Source organism: Oncorhynchus tshawytscha, unplaced genomic scaffold (assembly GCF_018296145.1).
Source record: "Oncorhynchus tshawytscha isolate Ot180627B unplaced genomic scaffold, Otsh_v2.0 Un_contig_3309_pilon_pilon, whole genome shotgun sequence".
Taxonomy (NCBI): Eukaryota; Metazoa; Chordata; class Actinopteri; order Salmoniformes; family Salmonidae; genus Oncorhynchus; species Oncorhynchus tshawytscha.
This window is the reverse complement of record NW_024609672.1, coordinates 274,180-295,809: the sequence shown is the minus strand read 5'-3', so window position 1 is coordinate 295,809 and position 21,630 is coordinate 274,180. Positions and strand designations below refer to the sequence as shown.

Genomic DNA, 21,630 nt, shown 5'->3' with positions numbered 1-21,630 from the left:
GTAAGAAATAGCTACCACTATGGAGAAATCATAAAGGATGGTTACTCTGTAAGAAATAGCTACCAGTATGGAGAAATCATAAAGGATGGTTACTCTGTAAGGAATAGCTACCACTATGGAGAAATCATAAAGGATGGTTACTCTGTAAGGAAAAGCTACCACTATGGAGAAACCATTAAGGATGGTTACTCTGTAAGGAAAAGCTACCACTATGGAGAAACCATAAAGGATGGTTACTCTGTAAGGAAAAGCTACCACTATGGAGAAATCGTAAAGGATGGTTACTCTGTAAGGAAAAGCTACCACTATGGAGAAATCATAAAGGATGGTTACTCTCTAAGGAAAAGCTACCACTATGGAGAAATCAAGGCTATAATGATTGGTTCAGTTTTAAAGAAAAAGTGTGTCAAAACAGGCATAAGTACAATAGAGTGACCTCAGAATCCAACCAGGTCCATGAAATGGAGAACCAACTGAATGTGCATGAAACATTCATCCACATGTTCTGTCCAATGGAACACTTTGAAGTGTCTAAACCCTCAACAGAGTCCTTGGGTTTAGACATGAATAGTTCCTGTGTTTAAATGGTGTGTCAGTGTCACTAAGGGCGAGACACCTGTATTTCAAGTTCCTGTTTACACTCGCAGCCGTTATCAATGCCTGTCAATCGTCGTCGGATTAATCCATCGGTTTTGGACATTTCTGTTATAGTAACCGTTACTGCGGCAACCTGCCACACACACCAGCAGCTGCGAAAGAGGGAGAAGAAGTGCAGAAAAAGGAGGAAGGAGAGGAAAAGCCAAGCATCAAGGCTTGTGGCGATCCCAGGGCTTAATTAAGATAACATTCAAAAAATGTGTTGCTCAAAGCCTCCCCCACCTTTCCATCGAAATGCGTCCACCACCTGTGCTTGCTCTGCAGTGGAGGTTGCCGTGAGAGCGCCGAAACAAATGCGCCACACACCGAGAATGGAGTGAGAGAAAGAGAGAGACAGAGAGATGGATGCCAAACCAGACTGTTGGTGTTGGCTGGGAGAAGGGCGTTTTTCTTTTCCAAAGTCTGCTATTGTTCTTTGAAAGATAAACAGGTAGCTCCCAAATCATCTGATCTGTTCAGATTCATCTTCAATCTCTTCCTGTCTCTCCACACACTCTCCGCACGCAACACACACAGACATGCACACACACATGTTCACACTCCAACCTCCCACACACACACACACATACACACACACACACACACACACACACACACACACACACACACACACACACACACACGCACACACGCACACACACACACACACACACACACACACACACACACACACACACACACACACACACACACACACACACACACTAGTTTTTCTATCCTCGCGGGGACATCAAAAATTGATGCACATTCAAAATCCTATTTTCCCTAACCCTAATTTTAAACTTAACCAGAACTTTAACCCCAAAACCTAACCCTAACGCCTAAGTCTAACCCCTAACCCTAATTGTAACCCAAACCCTAATTGTAACCTTAAACCTGACCCCTAAGCTTAAAATAGCCATTTTCCTCATGGGGAAAATGGTTCTCCACAAGGAGGCTTTTCCTTGTTTTACCAGCCTTGTGGGGAATTCTGGGGATTTCAGGTCCCCACGAGGATAGAAGAACAAGACCACACACACACATCGACATACAACCCTCCTATCAACCCCATCCAGGAAACAGCCCACTTTCTCAACTAATCAGATGAGTGAGTGTGATGACATGTATGCCGTCTCTAAAGGCCCGTCTACCTACTAATCAGATGAGTGACTAAAACCCGCCTCCTGACTAATCAGAAGAGGGAGTGTGATGACATGTATGCCGTCCCGTCTGACTAATCAGAAGAGCCCGCCTACCTGACTAATCAGAAGAGGGAGTGTGATGACATGTATGCCGTCTCTAAAGGCCCGTCTACCTGACTAATCAGAAGAGGGAGTGTGATGACATGTATGCCGTCTCTAAAGGCCCGCCTACCTGACTAATCAGAAGAGGGAGTGTGATGACATGTATGCCGTCTCTAAAGGCCCGCCTACCTGACTAATCAGAAGAGGGAGTGTGATGACATGTATGCCGTCTCTAAAGGCCCGTCTACCTGACTAATCAGAAGAGGGAGTGTGATGACATGTATGCCGTCTCTAAAGGCCCGTCTACCCTGACTAATCAGAAGAGGGAGTGTGATGACATGTATGCTCTAAAGTCTACCTGACTAATCAAAGGCCCGTCTACCTGACTAATCAGAAGAGGGAGTGTGATGACATGTATGCCGTCTCTAAAGGCCTGCCTGACTAATCAGATGAGTGTAATGTATGCAAAGGCCCGTCTACCTGACTAATCAGAGGGAGTGTGATGACATGTATGCTCTAAAGGCCCGTCTCCTGACTAATCAGAAGAGGGAGTGTGATGACCCGTCTACCCGTCTACCTGACTAAGGGAGTCAGAAGAGGGAGGGAGTGTGATGACATGTATGCCGTCTCTAAAGGCCAGTCTAACTAATCAGAAGAGGGAGTGTGATGACATGTATGCCGTCTACCTGACTAATCAGAAGAGGGAGTGTGAAGACATGTATGCCGCGCCGTCTATTAATCAGTTTTGTGGGAAACACCTCATTTTCAAAATGGCGTATCGAGTTCAAGTTTGAGGATCAAATAACTAAATACATTCGGGAACAGGAATTGGCAACGTCACTAAAATTCTATAACATTGCGAAACTAGTAGCTAACTGTTGCTACTCATCTAAAATGAGCTAGAGAGCTAACATAAGGGATTCCATTCCAAGCACAGAGTTATTGTGATTGATAGAGCTGCCTTTCATTCTAGTAGTAATACATCATGTTCTTGACCTTCAACAGATGCTCAGCCTTTGGCAGGAAAAAACCCCCAACTCATTTGGGAGAGTAAAAGTCTCCCATTCAATGGTTTTCCATTTCAGGTTGTGGGCACAAAGACGTATGGATGCCACCAGCGGAAAGACAGACAAACTAAAGCCCAGGAGAAATATGCTTCTGAAATGAACAAGAAGTCCACAGATGGATCACTGTAATTTACTCTATACATTTTTCCAACATTCATTTCAGTTGAATCATTTTGAAGTACTAACTAACAATGTAATGTTCCTCAATAAAATGGAGGAAGAGGGGACTTGAAACGGGTGTCCTGACTCTGTGGTCGCTAAAGATCCCATGGTACTCATTACAAGAGTCTGTCATACCATTTGACGTGTAATGTGTATGTCAAACTGTATTGCTATCATTTAATACTGTCTATAAAAGCACCATGTATGTAAATTGTATGAATAATGTACAATATATGTAACAACTTATCTGATTAAAAACCTCAAATGTAAAACAAAGTGACTCTTGTCTTTCGAAGAGAGGAGTGGATGGGCCAACAAAATAAATACAAATATACTATGTAAGTAGGGTGAGGGGGGAGAGTTTCCCCTTATATTATAAAGAGCTTTGGGTGTCTAGAAAAGTGCCATGTGCTGTAAGTCCAATCAATTATTATTGTGACCTGTTTTGCTCTCTTCCATATCCTGAAGCCCATGTCTTGGTACAGAGACGGAAACTGGTAGGAAATGGTGAAATGGTGGACTGCAAGTCTATGTTAAGTTAAAGTTGCAGTATGTAAGTTTTTGGGAATCCCGTCCAAATTCACATAGAAATGTGAGTTATAGATCTGTCATTCTCTTGAAAGCAAGGCCCTATTTCTATGCTTCCCGTTCCTAAGTTTAATTTTTACATCTTATACTTTTAGTTTTGTACACCATCTTCAAACACCGGAAAATACACATTGTTTGGTTATTGAAAATATATTCCACAGTGGTTTAGATGGTACAATGATTCTCTACACTAGACTTGCTTGTTTAGTCACAAACTGAAATTAGGCAAACTATTAGACATTTTGCGACAAGAAAATGGAGTGATTTCTGCATATTGCAACTTTGAATTAATAAATGTAACAGAGCTGAAGTTGTCCAGCTTAAATCATCCAATTTAAAAATAAATTGTGTGTGTGTGTGTGTGTGAGAACCTTTCTGTGAAACTGCACTTTTTACTTGCGGATTACTTGAAATAGAAAATGGAAAGTCAAGATGTGTCAATTTGTTTGTCTACATGCCATTTTTAAAAAGAATGCAGCTATTGGAGTAAACCTATTTGGGGTTAAGACAAGTAACTGTGAGTAAGTGCAAACATAAGGATAATCTTGCAAGCTGAGTTTAAATAGGACATCTGATTTCCACTTTGCATTTAGAACGGGTGGTTTTATTATTGTAGCTAACACTCCCTCATCTGATTGGTCATTTCCCATGAACCGCCGGTATACAGGTCAACACACTCCCTCATCTGATTGGTCAAGTAGGCGGGCCTCCTGACTTTGTGGCTGTGGTAACTAGTACCAACGACAGATCTGGCAGAGAGACACGAAATGAAATGTTGAAAGAGGAAATGAGGCGATTTCAAACACAGGTAGTCTCTACTTCTGTTCTCCAGAATACCTCTCTCCCACAACCAACACTCCCCAATAAACACTGCTATTATTCCTATAACCTAGTGTTGCATAAGTTTTTTGTGAAGTGCTTTTGTCCTGTTGGGCCTTACTTTTATGCTCGAGTCATTCAGATAAACATATATAAACATAATTTAATGTCTCGCCGCTTTTCATGTTTCGTTATTCTGCCATTGTGCTGAGTGTAGAGGGTGTAGGCGGCTGAAAGGCCTCTCTGTTTAGAGAATGGAAAGATGAAGTGCACTCCTCCTGACAATCACACTTGTGAATTCAATTTGGCTAGTTTTTTCCCCCAAAGGCTTTTAAAATAAAACAAGAGCCTGGTTATTTTCCATAATGACGTACGATAGGGAGCGAATAATTTATTTGAATGAATCAGGAGTGTTTATCGGTTTCGAGGACCTACTTAATGCGAACGCGTAGAAAGAGTGCTTGAACACATGGAGAGATGTGTGCCTGAGCAGGCACAGGTATACACACACACACACACACACACAAACACACACAGAGACAGACAGACAGACAGGTCTGTGGTCCAGATTCAGCCACACCTACCTGTCTTCTGTGTGGGAGGGAGAGCAGGGGAACAAAGGATGTGTATGAAGAGAATGAGGTTTGTATAAGTGAGTGTGTGAGATGGGCAGTAGAGAAAGGATATGTTTACGCACGTGTCTGAGTGAAAGACGTTATAAGGAGTGTGTGTGTGTGTGTGTGGTGTGCGTGTTTATTCAAATGAGAGTGTGGTGGTGCAGGCGCAGAGTGTATGTGTGTTTGAGAGATGTGGGAGTGCAGTGGTGTGGGGCAGAGTGTGTGTGCGGTAGAAACTGCTGAGTGGGCTCGGTGTTCTACTGGTTAATGCTGCCATTGCAAAAACACTGATTGGATTACAACTTAGTCTGGGAAGAGGAGTGTGTGTGTGTGCGTGTGTGTGTATATATCTGTGTGTGTGTGATAGGTACATCTGCTCCCTTGCATTTGCTTGAGAGAAAGGCCGTTGTGCTCTGTGTGTGCTGTGTGTGAACACGTCTCCAAACGAGGGTGTCCGTCTTTACCTCTTGGGTTCTTAGGTGTCTCACCCCAGTCACATCGGCCTCGCAGCCTTGGCGATCCTCAGCTACGATAAAGCCTTGCTCAGTCTACCATCCCAACCTGTCTTACTCTGAGAACACGACGTGTTGAGATATATGGCATGTGTTTAATCTCCGGCCCATCTGGGGGAAACCTTTCGCGATGGATCTCCACGGCTGCCATTATGGAGAGAGCGTGCAAATTCCTGGCTCCAGAGATCAACAGTCGCTCACTTTTAGAGGGCTTTTAAAGGGGCGGGAAGTGTCAGATCCAGGGCCAAAATGGCAGAGAACATAGCTGCATACCTTTCTGTTCTGTTTTGAGATGAGCAGATCTCGTCTGCTCTTCCTATTTTTGTCTCTGTCCATTGTCTTGGTACATCCGTCTCACTCTCTTTATCTGTTCTCTGTCTCTCACAGTGGAGGCTGTTGAGGGGAGAACGGCTCATAATAATGTCCGGAACGGAACAGATGGAATGGCATCAAACACCTGGGAACTGTGTGTTTGATGTATTTGATCTCATTCCACTAATTCCGCTTCAGTCATTACCACAAGCATGTACTCCACAATTAAGGTGCCATCAACCTCCTGTGGTCTCTTATAAGTATCCCTCTTCTATTCTCCTCTTTAACCCTCTCTTCCTCACCTTTTGTTTTTGTAGCAGAAGTTGTATTCAGGTTATCAGTGACAAACCATCTCCCTTTAAAAACCATCACAGTTCAATATGTGACTTAATTTCTTCCATCTCTTCCCTTCCTCTCTGACCAACTCTCTCCATTTCCCCTTTACTTACTGTAGGTAATAGAAGTCCACCTCTTCAAGCATTACCTTCACTGTAAAGCACTTTTCCTTGTGCTCACTATAACTTGTTTCCTGTCCCGGGGCTGTCATAGCTGATTGGTTGATTAGGAGTAAAGGGTTATCTGATAGGCTGTTGGCCCCGTGATGAAACGGGCCAGCCACTGACGATGCCTCCAGACCCTGGATCAGTCAGCCAGTCTCTGTTTGTCTACTTAACATTTCTTCTCTGGTTACATCTGCTCTAACTGTTGGAAAAGCTGTTAGAGGACTGATGGTCATGCATACATAGGCAGCAGCGTGCACACAGAATTGCACACAAGTACTGTATAGTGACGTACCTATGAACAACACACACACACATAGACAGACAGGTTGCCATAAAGGCGATACAGGCAGCACAATATCTGTACTGTAACACCAACCACTACACACACCTTGAAAAGCCTCACATTCAGCCTTGAAGCAGCCCTAGTCGACCTAGATGAGCTGTGAGCTGCTTTATTGGGTGATCCACAGTCCCCCCTCAACCTGCTCTCTTCCCCTCCTCATCCCATTGGGAATACCATGGAACACTTGATACAGAGAGATGTTGACACAGACGAGAGGATCACTGACACCCCCACCCCCTCTCTCTTCTTCCTCTTCTCTCTATACACACAGATGTCCACGATCTTACCCACAATACCCCGGGAGAGTGGGTGCAGATGGCTTCTCTGGGGTTAAGGTTCCAAGTGGCATCCTATTCCCGACATTGTACACTACTGATGACTAGGACCCATAGAGCCCTGGTCAACAGTAGTGCGCTATGTAGGGTTAATAGTGTGCAATTTAGGGCGATATTCTAGCCGCCCGTCAATCAGGGCTCAGAGGACATCACAGTCCAGACTGCCAGTGGGGACGCTGATGGAAGAGCTAGCGTGATGCATGGTGCTGAGACATGGGTTTTTAATGTACCTGTCATTTCTGTACAGGCCGTATGTCTACTGTATGTCCAGGTGTGTCTGGTACAAGGAGTGGAGTCTAAATGGAAGCAGATACGTAGAAGGGCAGAATCCGACCCACAAAAACTGTTAAAGACGCATCAATTCTTTTATTATCATGCTCACTTATCTTTATAATTCTTTTAGATTTTCGAGGAACGTTTTTCGACCAGGTTGTTTGGTTGAGTAGCAATTCTGATTTGTATTGAGGAACCAGAGGCAAAAACATAGCAACACTGTTGTCTTCTGAGTTGGTTATTTTTGTTGGTGTAATGAAGGCTGGCTTGGCTTTATCTCAGCAGTCTCAACATGCTGTTACTACTGCATGTGTCATCAAAAGTAAACGTGATAAACGTTTCAGAGGTTTTGTCTCAGGTTGGGGGATGTTTAGTTGACCTGACAGGTTTATAGGAACTTACTCTCCTGCCTCCACCTGCTATTTATCGCTATGCCTCTGCACACACTGTACTACACATCTTAACTGACCACACACAGCCCTGTCCCGAAAGCCTATAAAAGATTCAGCCAATCTCATGCTTGGGCAGCTTTTGCGCCATGCTGAGACTGGGTCACGCAGTGTCCACCTTAGAGGCCTTACGTCATGCCTGACCAGATCTGTGTGACATCCCAAAGGGCAGTTTTTGGTGAACCTTTTTAGAAGTGTCTAGCTTGAGAAATCTGAACTCCCAGAACTTAAATTCTTCATCTGTCTATGTCACTTTACCAGCAACACAGTCATACAACACTCTGTTGTGCCACAATTCATTTGCTGTTGGTTATAACCGTTGACTATCGACATGCAGCGTATCTAAATTGAAGCTCTTTAGATATTTTTGTCTGTCTATTCTAGGGTTGTTTAATTTCTGTACCTTTCCCAAAACTCTCTGTATTTCCCAGAAATCCTGGTTGGGAGGTTCCTGGAATTACAAGAGAATTAGCTGGAAATCCAAGAATCCTTCAACCATGATTTCTGGAAAAGCAGAGAATTTGGGGGAAATTACTGGAACTGTTTAACCCTAGTCTGTCTGTCTACCCACCCATCCATTCATCCATCTGTCCACCTTTCTTCCTCTTCCATCCATATGTTTGTCTATCTGCTTTAGACTCATCCATGTTCTGTCCTCTGTGTGTGTTTCAGAGATGGTAGAATCCAGTAACCTCATCACTTTCAACGGCCTCACCAACAGCTCCGGCTACGACACCTTCCTATTGGACGAGGAGAGGGGAAGACTGTTGGTGGGTGCCGAGGACCACGTCTTCTCCTTCGACTTGGTCAATCTCAACAGAGAGCACAAACAGGTAAGAGTCCTACTCTTTGACCGCACACAAGGTCAACATTATGAAGACAACACAATGACCACACGACCACACAAAACCAACATTTTCTCTATGGGTCTTGCATCAATAGAGACATACAATGGACCGCTTATTCTCAATCCTTCCAGTAAAAGGCACATATGCATGAAATAAAATAAACCTGCTTTTAAAGAGTGGATATTGATTCAGACAGGAGGTCCAGTGTATAGGCAAGCCGTCCATTTAGTAACTGCCAATGAAAACACATAATAGCAAATCTATGGAGCTATGTAAGGGACCTCACTGCCAAATCAAACTCTGAGAGGAGAAGACTTGGACCGCATTTCCCATAAATACTGAAAAGCTGAAAGCTGTCTGAACTTCCCTATGATGATCCGTATGAATAATTAGCAACAGGAAGTGAGGATGCTTGAGTAATTAGAATGCACTTCTCAGCTGTTTATGGCAGAGCTATGTATTTACATGTTTTTCATTGGGATCATTTTCCTCTGTGTAGATGGTTGGGGGACAGGAATATAATTGAATAAATGTAATTAAACCAGTTGGCGGGCGGGATTCCATTTGACTAGATCTGCTATACGGCATGATCAGGATTTAGGTTGACGTTATATCCAAACCTATCCTAATTGGAAGTTTGGATCTCTGAGTGCAGAGGTCATGCTCATTGACTAGTGAGCACAGAGTATGATGCTGATTGGCTGGTGAACATAGTGTGTTCAAATGAAAAAACATCTTTGATTGAGCAGCAACCCTTTGTTATTCGAGACCCACTCCTGCTCCTCTCTCCATCTCTCTGGAGTCCATTACTGTGATTTCCTCCCTCCATCCCTTTCTCTCCATCTCTCTGTCTCTTTTTCTAGACAGGCCTGTTTATAATTCCATCAGTCCACCTGGAACAGCTTACAGGAGAGTTAAGAGTCTTTTTATCTGATTCTGACAGCTATCACAGACGTGGAGATTGATGTGAACAAGAAGCACCGAGGCACTGGAGAAACTGCAAAGGCGCTTAAAGTGCTGAAATACACACACACACACACACACACACACACACACACACACACACACACACACACACACACACACACACACACACACACACACACACACACACACACACACACACACACACACACACACACACACACACACACACACAACACACATACACACGCACACACACTGTATGCATTGCAGAGGCTATTTAAATATAAGAGAATTACATCATTTTTTGGGGCCCTTGGCGCGGATGTGTTTTCCTATTCAGATCTTTGATAATGCAGAGAAAGATAAGTGGAAAAGCGGTGATTTAGCAAATCTAATGCAATTACCCAGATGTGCACTGCAAGTCCCTTGGTCTGACAGAACAGCTCAGCTGATCCTGAAGAGAGATACGCTATGAATAGAAGGATGTGTGTGTGTGTGCCCGTGTGTGTGTGTGTGTGTGTGTGTGTGTGTGTGTGTGTGTGTGTGTGTGTGTGTGTGTGTGTGTGTGTGTGTGTGTGTGTGTGTGTTTGTGTGTGTGTGCCCACGTGGTGTGTGTGAGGGTGTGTGTGTGCCCGCATGTTGAGTCTGTGTGTGTTTGTTAACCTGCTATTTGTGGTGTTTTTCCAGTGCCATGAGCATACCATGTGTGGGTGGGTACACATGTTCTAGCACCTACCTGCATTCTGGTACCTGCACTTCTATGACTTGTTGTACTCCTCAGCTTTCATGCCTGTGGATGATTATTCCAGCTCTTATTATGAGTCCGGCCCCAGCACACAATCTGTTTTTATAATTCAGGGGACACCGGCGGGACACACACACACACACAATCTGTTTTTATAATTCAGGGGACACCGGCGGGACACACACACACACACAAAAAAATCTGTTTTTATAATTCAGGGGACACTGGCGGGACACACACACACACAATCTGTTTTTATAATCAGGGGACACCGGCGGGACACACACACACACACAATCTGTTTTTATAATTCAGGGGACACCGGCGGGACACACACACACACACACAAAAATCTGTTTTTATAATTCAGGGGACACCGGCGGGACACACACACACACACAATCTGTTTTTATAATTCAGGGGACACTGGCGGGACACACACACACACAATCTGTTTTTATAATCAGGGGACACCGGCGGGACACACACACACACACAAAATCTGGTTTTATAATTCAGGGGACACCGGCGGGACACACACAAACACACAATCTGTTTTTACAATTCAGGGGACACTGGAAGGACACACACACACAAATGTGACAGATGGTAAGACCATAAGGACAACCATCTTTAATTGAAAGTCTTAAATGATTCTCCAAAGGGCCTCAGGAGTGCTCTGGTTATTTAACTTTCAGTACTGTAAAGCTAAGCTTATACAGGGGGTTCCCAAATGTTTTTGAACCTGGGTCCACCTTAAGATTTGGGGGGGAATTAATATTGACCCAGCAAGTGAATAAGACTAGGCCCAATGTTGCTAGCTCGGAGCCATTGTAAATTGGTAGTGACTTACACTGTATTCCCTTTAAAGCTATCTGTCTCTCTTACTTCATAGTTCAAAACTCACTTCCCTCCAGCATAACAAGTTAGCAAGCTACGTGCAACACTTAGCATACGCATCCAGAGGTTCTGACCCATTGGTGCAATGGCAAATGTGTTGGACTATCATTTGCATAAACCTGGGTTCAATTCCTGGTTAGACTACCCCCTGAATGGACCCCAGACTATTATTGTGCCCTCTTTCTCTCTTGTTTTACATGATGACTCACACTCTCTGTTCATATGACACATTCTCTCCTCTGTTCCTTAGTATACCACTCCCTCACTTTTAAATGATTTTATTTTCATTTCATCTTTATTTAACTAGGCAAGTCAGTTAAGAACAAATTCTTATTTACAATGACGGCCTACCGAAAGGAAAAAGGCCAGCGGGGACGGGGCCTGGGATTAAAACAAATAAATACATATAAATATATATAAATATAGGACAAAACACACATCACAACAAGAGAGACAACACTACATAAAGAGAGACCTAAGACAACAACATAACAAGGCAGCAACACATGCAACACAGCATGGTAGCAACACAACATGACAACAACATGGTAGCAACACAACATGGTAGCAGCACAAAACATGGTGCAAACATTATTGGCCACAGTCAACAGCCCAAAGGGCAAGAAGGTAGAGACAACAATATATCACACAAAGCAGCCACAACTGTTAGTAAGAGTGTCCATTATTGAATCTTCGAATGAAGAGATTGAGATGAAACTCAATGATGTTGTTGTTTATAATCTCTCTCAATGACACATTCTCTCCTGTTCTGTATGCTAACACTCCCTCTCTCCTCCTCTCCATAGATCGCATGGCCAGCAACGCCCTCAAAGCGTGACGAGTGCAAGTGGGCGGGGAAAGACCTCGGGGTAAGTTCTGCGAGTCACTTTATAACCACTTATGTCACTCTTATGTAGCCTGACACAATAGGTGGATACATGTGGTGTATGTTACCTGCAGGCTATACTTTAACTTGTCAGCACACAGCTTATGCAGGGGAATGTAACTAGCATGTCTGACATGCTGTTAGAGTGTTATCATTAGTAACCTACGTAACTAGCATGTCTGACATGCTGTTAGCGTGTTATCATTAGTAACCTACGTAACTAGCATGTCTGACATACTGTTAGCATGTTATCATTAGTAACCTACGTAACTAGCATGTCTGACATACTGTTAGCGTGTTATCATTCGTAACCTACGTAACTAGCATGTCTGACATGCTGTTAGCGTGTTATCAAATCAAATCAAATCAAATTTATTTATATAGCCCTTCGTACATCAGCTGATATCTCAAAGTGCTGTACAGAAACCCAGCCTAAAACCCCAAACAGCAAGCAATGCAGGTGTAGAAGCACGGTGGCTAGGAAAAACTCCCTAGAAAGGCCAAAACCTAGGAAGAAACCTAGAGAGGAACCAGGCTATGTGGGGTGGCCAGTCCTCTTCTGGCTGTGCCGGGTGGAGATTATAACAGAACATGGCCAAGATGTTCAAATGTTCATAAATGACCAGCATGGTCGTATAATAATAAGGCAGAACAGTTGAAACTGGAGCAGCAGCACAGTCAGGTGGAAGTTGAAACTGGAGCAGCAGCATGGCCAGGTGGACTGGGGACAGCAAGGAGTCATCATGTCAGGTAGTCCTGGGGCATGGTCCTAGGGCTCAGGTCAGTTGAAACTGGAACAGCAGCATGGCCAGGTGGACTGGGGACAGCAAGGAGTCATCATGTCAGGTAGTCCTGGGGCATGGTCCTAGGGCTCAGGTCCTCTGAGAGAGAGAAAGAAAGAGAGAAGGAGAGAATTAGAGAACGCACACTTAGATTCACACAGGACACCGAATAGGACAGGAGAAGTACTCCAGATATAACAAACTGATCCCAGCCCCCGACACATAAACTACTGCAGCATAAATACTGGAAGCTGAGACAGGAGGGGTCAGGAGACACTGTGGCCCCATCCGAGGACACCCCGGACAGGGCCAAACAGGAAGGATATAACCCCACCCACTTTGCCAAAGCACAGCCCCCACACCACTAGAGGGATATCTTCAACCACCAACTTACCATCCTGAGACAAGGCTGAGTATAGCCCACAAAGATCTCCGCCACGGCACAAGCCAAGGGGGGCGCCAACCCAGACAGGATGACCACAACAGTGAATCAACCCACTCAGGTGACGCACCCCCTCCAGGGACGGCATGAGAGAGCCCCAGTAAGCCAGTGACTCAGCCCCTGTAATAGGGTTAGAGGCAGAGAATCCCAGTGGAAAGAGGGGAACCGGCCAGGCAGAGACAGCAAGGGCGGTTCGTTGCTCCAGAGCCTTTCCGTTCACCTTCCCACTCCTGGGCCAGACTACACTCAATCATATGACCCACTGAAGAGATGAGTCTTCAGTAAAGACTTAAAGGTTGAGACCGAGTCTCTGACATGGGTAGGCAGACCCATGCGTCTCTGACATGGGTAGGCAGACCGTTCCATAAAAATGGAGCTCTATAGGAGAAAGCCCTGCCTCCAGCTGTTTGCTTAGAAATTCTAGGGACAATTAGGAGGCCTGCGTCTTGTGACCGTAGCATACGTGTAGGTATGTACGGCAGGACCAAATCAGAGAGATAGGTAGGAGCAAGCCCATGTAATGCTTTGTAGGTTAGCAGTAAAACCTTGAAATCAGCCCTTGCTTTGACAGGAAGCCAGTGTAGAGAGGCTAGCACTGGAGTAATATGATCAAATTTTTTGGTTCTAGTCAGGATTCTAGCAGCCGTATTTAGCACTAACTGAAGTTTATTTAGTGCTTTATCCGGGTAGCCGGAAAATAGAGCATTGCAGTAGTCTAACCTAGAAGTGACAAAAGTGTTATCATTAGTAACCCACGTAACTAGCATGTCTGACAAGCTGTTAGCGTGTTATCATTAGTAACCTACGTAACTAGCATGTCTGACATACTGTTAGCGTGTTATCATTAGTAACCTACGTAACTAGCATGTGTGACATACTGTTAGCGTGTTATCATTAGTAACCTACGTAACTAGCATGTCTGACATGCTGTTAGCGTGTTATCATTAGTAACCTACGTAACTAGCATGTGTGACATACTGTTAGCGTGTTATCATTAGTAACCTACGTAACTAGCATGTCTGACATGCTGTTAGCGTGTTATCATTAGTAACCTACGTAACTAGCATGTCTGACATGCTGTTAGCGTGTTATCATTAGTAACCTATGTAACTAGCATGTGTGACATACTGTTAGCGTGTTATCATTAGTAACCTACGTAACTAGCTTGTCTGACATGTTGTTAGTGTGTTACCATTAGGAACCCATGTAACTAGCTTGTCTGACATGTTGTTAGTGTGTTACCATTAGGAACCCATGTAACTAGCTTGTCTGACATGTTGTTAGTGTGTTACCATTAGGAACCCATGTAACTAGCTTGTCTGACATGTTGTTAGTGTGTTACCATTAGGAACCCATGTAACTAGCTTGTCTGACATGTTGTTAGTGTGTTACCATTAGGAACCCATGTAACTAGCTTGTCTGACATGTTGTTAGTGTGTTACCATTAGGAACCCATGTAACTAGCTTGTCTGACATGTTGTTAGTGTGTTACCATTAGGAACCCATGTAACTAGCATGTCTGACATGCTGTTAGTGTGTTACCATTAGGAACCCATGTAACTAGCTTGTCTGACATGTTGTTAGTGTGTTACCATTAGGAACCCATGTAACTAGCTTGTCTGACATGTTGCTAGTGTGTTACCATTAGGAACCCATGTAACTATGTGTTACCTGCAACATTAATAACCTATAATAACCTAACATTAATAAATAATAACCATTAATAACCTGCAACATTAATAATAATATTTTTCCACATCGTGTCGTCAGATGGAAACATTTAGAAGATGTTTGTTGTGGAAATGATGTGGAAGCGACATTATAGCAACATTGATCCAAACTAGCATAGCTGTCGTTGCTAGTAGTGTCCATGACCTTGTGGTCCCCTGGAAGCGTTCCTTCCCCACTGTGTGTGTTTGTTGGTTCTGTTGGCACGGCAAGAACGCAGTACATCACATCACTCTGTTTATTTATCTACCAATGTTCTGCATGCACAGCTGAACTCAGTGTGTGTGTCTGTGTGTGTGTTTGGGAGAGAGATGAAGTGAGTGTGTGTGGGTGTGCCGTCTGATTGTGTGCGTTATCGCAGAGAGAGAGAGAGAGAGAGAGAGAGAGTGTGTGTGTGTTGTATGTATCAGATTGTGTGTTATCTCATGTGGGGTTTACACACAACCCTCGTGTTGTATCTGCTTCTAATTTCATGGCTGAGTGCACATGCAGTGGGGGGAGGGGGCTCTAGGATTATGTGGGATTACGTAGTTCAGTCCATAAATCACAGAGGTTCCACTTGGGTCATAGTCTGTGGCAGGTTTTGGGTTATAAACATAGCACTGCCCTAACACAGATACATACAGACATTCCTGCTGTACACATGACCAGATACCCACACGTTTACTCTATAACACACACACACACAGATGCATGCGCGCATTCACACACACACATTGATGAGGCATTTGCATGCTGTAAAAATGTTTACTCTAGAAAATGAGGCAATGAAAGCTGCGTTTTTGTGGGCACGAATGCTTGATTAGGACATTACAAAAGCATTCCTAGCTCCTAAGTGGTGAATTTCTCCACTCAATTTAGAGCCCTGGAACAAATGCAACAGTACAGCACTCTCTGCCCAAATGTCTTACTGGTGATTCACTGGGCTTTGTACAAGATGACTCAGTAGGTTGGGTATGATTCAGTCAGGAACGTGACTCATTTGATTCAGTTATGGATTATTGCCCAATCCCATAGCCCATGTGGACTCGTGAAGATCTGAGAGAGTTGATTATAGCGATGGGGGATCGATACAGTTACATATCGTTATATTATTGTTGCACAATATTATATTGATATTTGAACTCAGTTGCCAGAAAGGATGAAATTGCTCAGAGATTTCATCATGAGGCCAAGGGTGACTTTAAAACATTTTGAGTTTAATAGGAGAAAACTGAGGATGGATCAATAACATTGTAGTTACTCCACAATACTAAGCTAATTGACAGAGTGAAAACAAGGAAGCCTGTACAGAATAAAAATATTCCAAAACATGCATCCTGTTTGCAACAAGGCACTAAAGTAAAGCAATTCACTTTTTGTAAACGGAATGCAGCTAAGCACAGGTAAAATCCTAGAAGAAAACTTGGTTCTGTCTGAAGTCACCTTTCAGCAGGACAATAACCTAACACACAAGGCCAAATGTTCCTGAGTGGTCGAGATACAGTTTTGACTTAGATCTACTTGAAAATCAAAGGCAAGACATGAGCATGGTTGTCTAGCAATGATCAACAACTAATTTGACAGAGCTTGAAGAATTTTGAAAAAGATAATGGGCAAATGTTGCACAATCCAGGAGTAGACAGCTCTTAGAGACTTACCAAGATAGATTCACAGCTGTAATCAATGCCAAAGGTGCTTCTACAAAGTATTGACTCAGGGGTGTGAATACTTATGTAAATTAGATATTTCTTAATTTCATTTTCAATACATTTGCAAAAAAAAAATTTTTTTTTTTACTTGGGGTTCATTATGTGGTATTGTGTCAATTTAATCCATTTTCAATTCAGGCATTAAAATGTGGAATAAGTCAAGGGGTATAAATACTTTCTGAAGGCAAAATGTTAAAATCAAAGTATCTAATCGCAATACATATAGAATCGCAATAAATTTAGAATCACAATACATATAGAATCGCAATACATATAGAATCACTATACATATAGAATCACAATACATATAGAATCACAATACATATAGAATCACTATACATATAGAATCACAATACATATAGAATCACTATACATATAGAATCGCAATACATATAGAATCACTATACATATAGAATCACACTACATATAGAATCACACTACATATCACTAATCACTATACATATAGAATCACTATACATATAGAATCACTATACATATAGAATCACTACATACATATAGAATCACACCACATATAGAATCACTATACATATAGAATCACTATACATATAGAATCACAATACATATAGAATCACTATACATATAGAATCACACTACATATAGAATCACTATACATATAGAATCACATACATATAGAATCACATACATATAGAATCACTATACATATAGAATCACTATACATACATATAGAATCACTCACTATACATATAGAATCACACTACATATAGAATCACTACATATAGAATCACTATACATATAGAATCACACTACATATAGAATCACTATACATATAGAATCACACATATAGAATCACACTAGATATAGAATCACACTACATATAGAATCACAATACATATAGAATCACGATACATATAGAATCACTATACATATAGAATCACTATACATATAGAATCACTATACATATAGAATCACTATACATATAGAATCACACTACATATAGAATCACACTACATATAGAATCACACTACATATAGAATCACAATACATATAGAATCACGATACATATAGAATCACTATACATATAGAATCACTATACATATAGAATCACTATACATATAGAATCACAATACATATAGAATCACTATACATATAGAATCACTATACATATAGAATCACTATACATATAGAATCACTATACATATAGAATCACAATACATATAGAATCACACTACATATAGAATCACTATACATATAGAATCACAATACATATAGAATCACTATACATATAGAATCACACTACATATAGAATCACTATACATATAGAATCACTATACATATAGAATCACTATACATATAGAATCACTATACATATAGAATCACTATACATATAGAATCACTATACATATAGAATCACTATACATATAGAATCACACTATATAGAATCACTATACATATAGAATCACTATACATATAGAATCACTATACATATAGAATCACACTAGATATAGAATCACACTACATATAGAATCACAATACATATAGAATCACTATACATATAGAATCACTATACATATAGAATCACTATACATATAGAATCACTATACATATAGAATCACTATACATATAGAATCACACTATATATAGAATCACTATACATATAGAATCACACATATAGAATCACTATAGATATAGACTCACTATACATATAGAATCAAACTACATATAGAATCACTATCCATATAGAGTCACTATAGATATAGAGTCACTATACATATAGAATCACTATAGATATAGAATCACTATACATATAGAATCACTATACATATAGAATCACTATAGATATAGAATCAAACTACATATAGAATCAAACTACATATAGAATCAAACTATATATATAATCACTATTCATATAGAATCACTATACATATAGAATCACTATACATATAGAATCACTATACATATAGAATACATATAGAATCACATACATATAGAATCACATACATATAGAATCACTATACATATATCAATCACACTACATATAGAATCACACATATATAGAATCACAATACATATAGAATCACAATACATATAGAATCACATACATATAGAATCACTATACATATAGAATCACTATACATATAGAATCACATACATATAGAATCACTATACACAATCACGATATAGAATCACTATACATATAGAATCACTATACATATAGAATCACTATACATATAGAATCACACTACATATAGAATCACTATACATATAGAATCACTATACATATAGAATCACTATACATATAGAATCACTATACATATAGAATCACTATACATATAGAATCACTATACATATAGAATCACTATACATATAGAATCATCACTATACATATAGAATCACTATACATATAGAATCACTATACATATAGAATCACTATACATATAGAATCACTCATATAGAATCACTATACATATAGAATCACTATACATATAGAATCACTATAATCACACTAGAATCACATACATATAGAATCACTATACATATAGAATCACACTACATATAGAATCACTATACATATAGAATCACTATACATATAGAATCACTATACATATAGAATCACTATACATATAGAATCACTATACATATAGAATCACTATACATATAGAATCACTATACATATAGAATCACTATACATATAGAATCACACTACATATAGAATCACTATACATATAGAATCACTATACATATAGAATCACTATACATATAGAATCACTATACATATAGAATCACTATACATATAGAATCACTATACATATAGAATCACACTACATATAGAATCACAATACATATAGAATCACTATACATATAGAATCACAATAAATATAGAATCACTATACATATAGAATCACTATACATATAGAATCACTATACATATAGAATCACTATACATATAGAATCATACATATAGAATCACACTACATATAGAATCACAATACATATAGAATCACTATACATATAGAATCACTATACATATAGAATCACTATACATATAGAATCACTATACATATAGAATCACTATACATATAGAATCACTATACATATAGAATCACACATACATAGAATCACTATACATATATATAGAATCACTATACATATAGAATCACTATACATATAGAATCACTATACATATAGAATCACTATACATATAGAATCACTATACATATAGAATCACATATAGAATCACTATACATATAGAATCACTATACATATAGAATCACTATACATATAGAATCACTATACATATAGAATCACTATACATAGAATCAGACATATCACTCACTATACATATAGAATCACTATACATATAGAATCACTATACATATAGAATCACTATACATATAGAATCGCAATACATATAGAATCACTATACATATAGAATCACAATACATATATAATCACTATACATATAGAATCACTATACATATAGAATCACTATACATATAGAATCACACTACATATAGAATCACTATACATATATAATCACTATACATATAGAATCACTATACATATAGAATCACTATACATATAGAATCACACTACATATAGAATCACACTACATATAGAATCACAATACATATAGAATCACTATACATATAGAATCACACTACATATAGAATCACTATACATATAGAATCACTATACATATAGAATCACTATACATACAGAATCACACCACATGTAGAATCACACTACATATAATTTCAGCACCTAAATCTTGTGATAATATCATATTGTGAGGTCCTTGGCAATTCCCAGCCCTAACAGACAAGTGATGCAGGAAATGTTGAATGGTTCAACACAGTGCAGAGTGAGAAATGATTCTCATTTACTTCAGAAGTTATAGTTGTATCTGCAGACTGTTGCATGTTAGGTTCACTGTGTGCTCTCAAAACACACTCAACCATCTACCTTAAACAAAGCTGCCTACTAATTCCCCCTCCTTTCAAGGGAAAGTAATCAGTTATTCCCAATAATGACCCTTCTCTCCCCAGAGGATGCAGTGGTATTCAGGTAACGACACAGTTTGTGTGTAGAGAAGTCATTTTTCACCCTGAAAATTGCAGAGTAGCATGTCTGACTAGGCTGAGTAAATGTCTGTCAGTGGCACACACACAACATGCACTCAATATTACACACACACACACACACACACACACACACACACACACACACACACACACACACACACACACACACACACACACACACACACACACAACACACACACACGGAGACACAAAATGCCTGTCTGGAAATTAGTCTAATGACCATGAGAAAATCTAAACATCTCTGTCAGTAAGATGATTAATGAGACAGTTTACAATGTATATAATAGCGATGTGAGAATGATGGAGGAAGACATTGCTTCTTCCCTGTTGTTGCCGGAACATTGCGGGAATGTTAGGAAGCCCATAAGGTAAAGTCATTAAGAAGACTTTCACACAAGTAACCCTTGTAACGGTCATGGTTGTGAACCATAAAAGGTTGTGGAGCATATCTGGGTTTAGAGGTTCTTGGTTTGTTATCTGGTTGAACACAGATAGGGACACTGGAACTGTTGTTGTGACTATGGGTTAGTGATAATATCCTGGGGTAACCTGTTGTTGTGACTATGGGTTAGTGATAATATCCTGGGGTGACCTGTTGTTGTGACTATGGGTTAGTGATAATATCCTGGGGTGACCTGTTGTTGTGACTATGGGTTAGTGATAATATCCTGGGGTGACCTGTTGTTGTGACTATGGGTTAGTGATAATATCCTGGGGTGACCTGTTGTTGTGACTA

At 40.4% G+C, this 21,630-nt stretch overlaps 1 protein-coding gene across 1 annotated transcript in view; it reads left to right on the top strand.

The window, feature by feature from the left end:
• Window positions 1-8,513: 8,513 nt before the first annotated feature.
• Window positions 8,514-21,630, top strand: part of LOC121838812 (semaphorin-3aa-like) — a 35,517-nt gene continuing 22,400 nt past the window's right edge. The window contains 2 exon segments of the mRNA XM_042316846.1: window positions 8,514-8,693; window positions 12,087-12,149. Of these exon segments, the coding sequence (XP_042172780.1) occupies window positions 8,535-8,693; window positions 12,087-12,149 (222 nt within the window). The 5' untranslated portion in view covers window positions 8,514-8,534.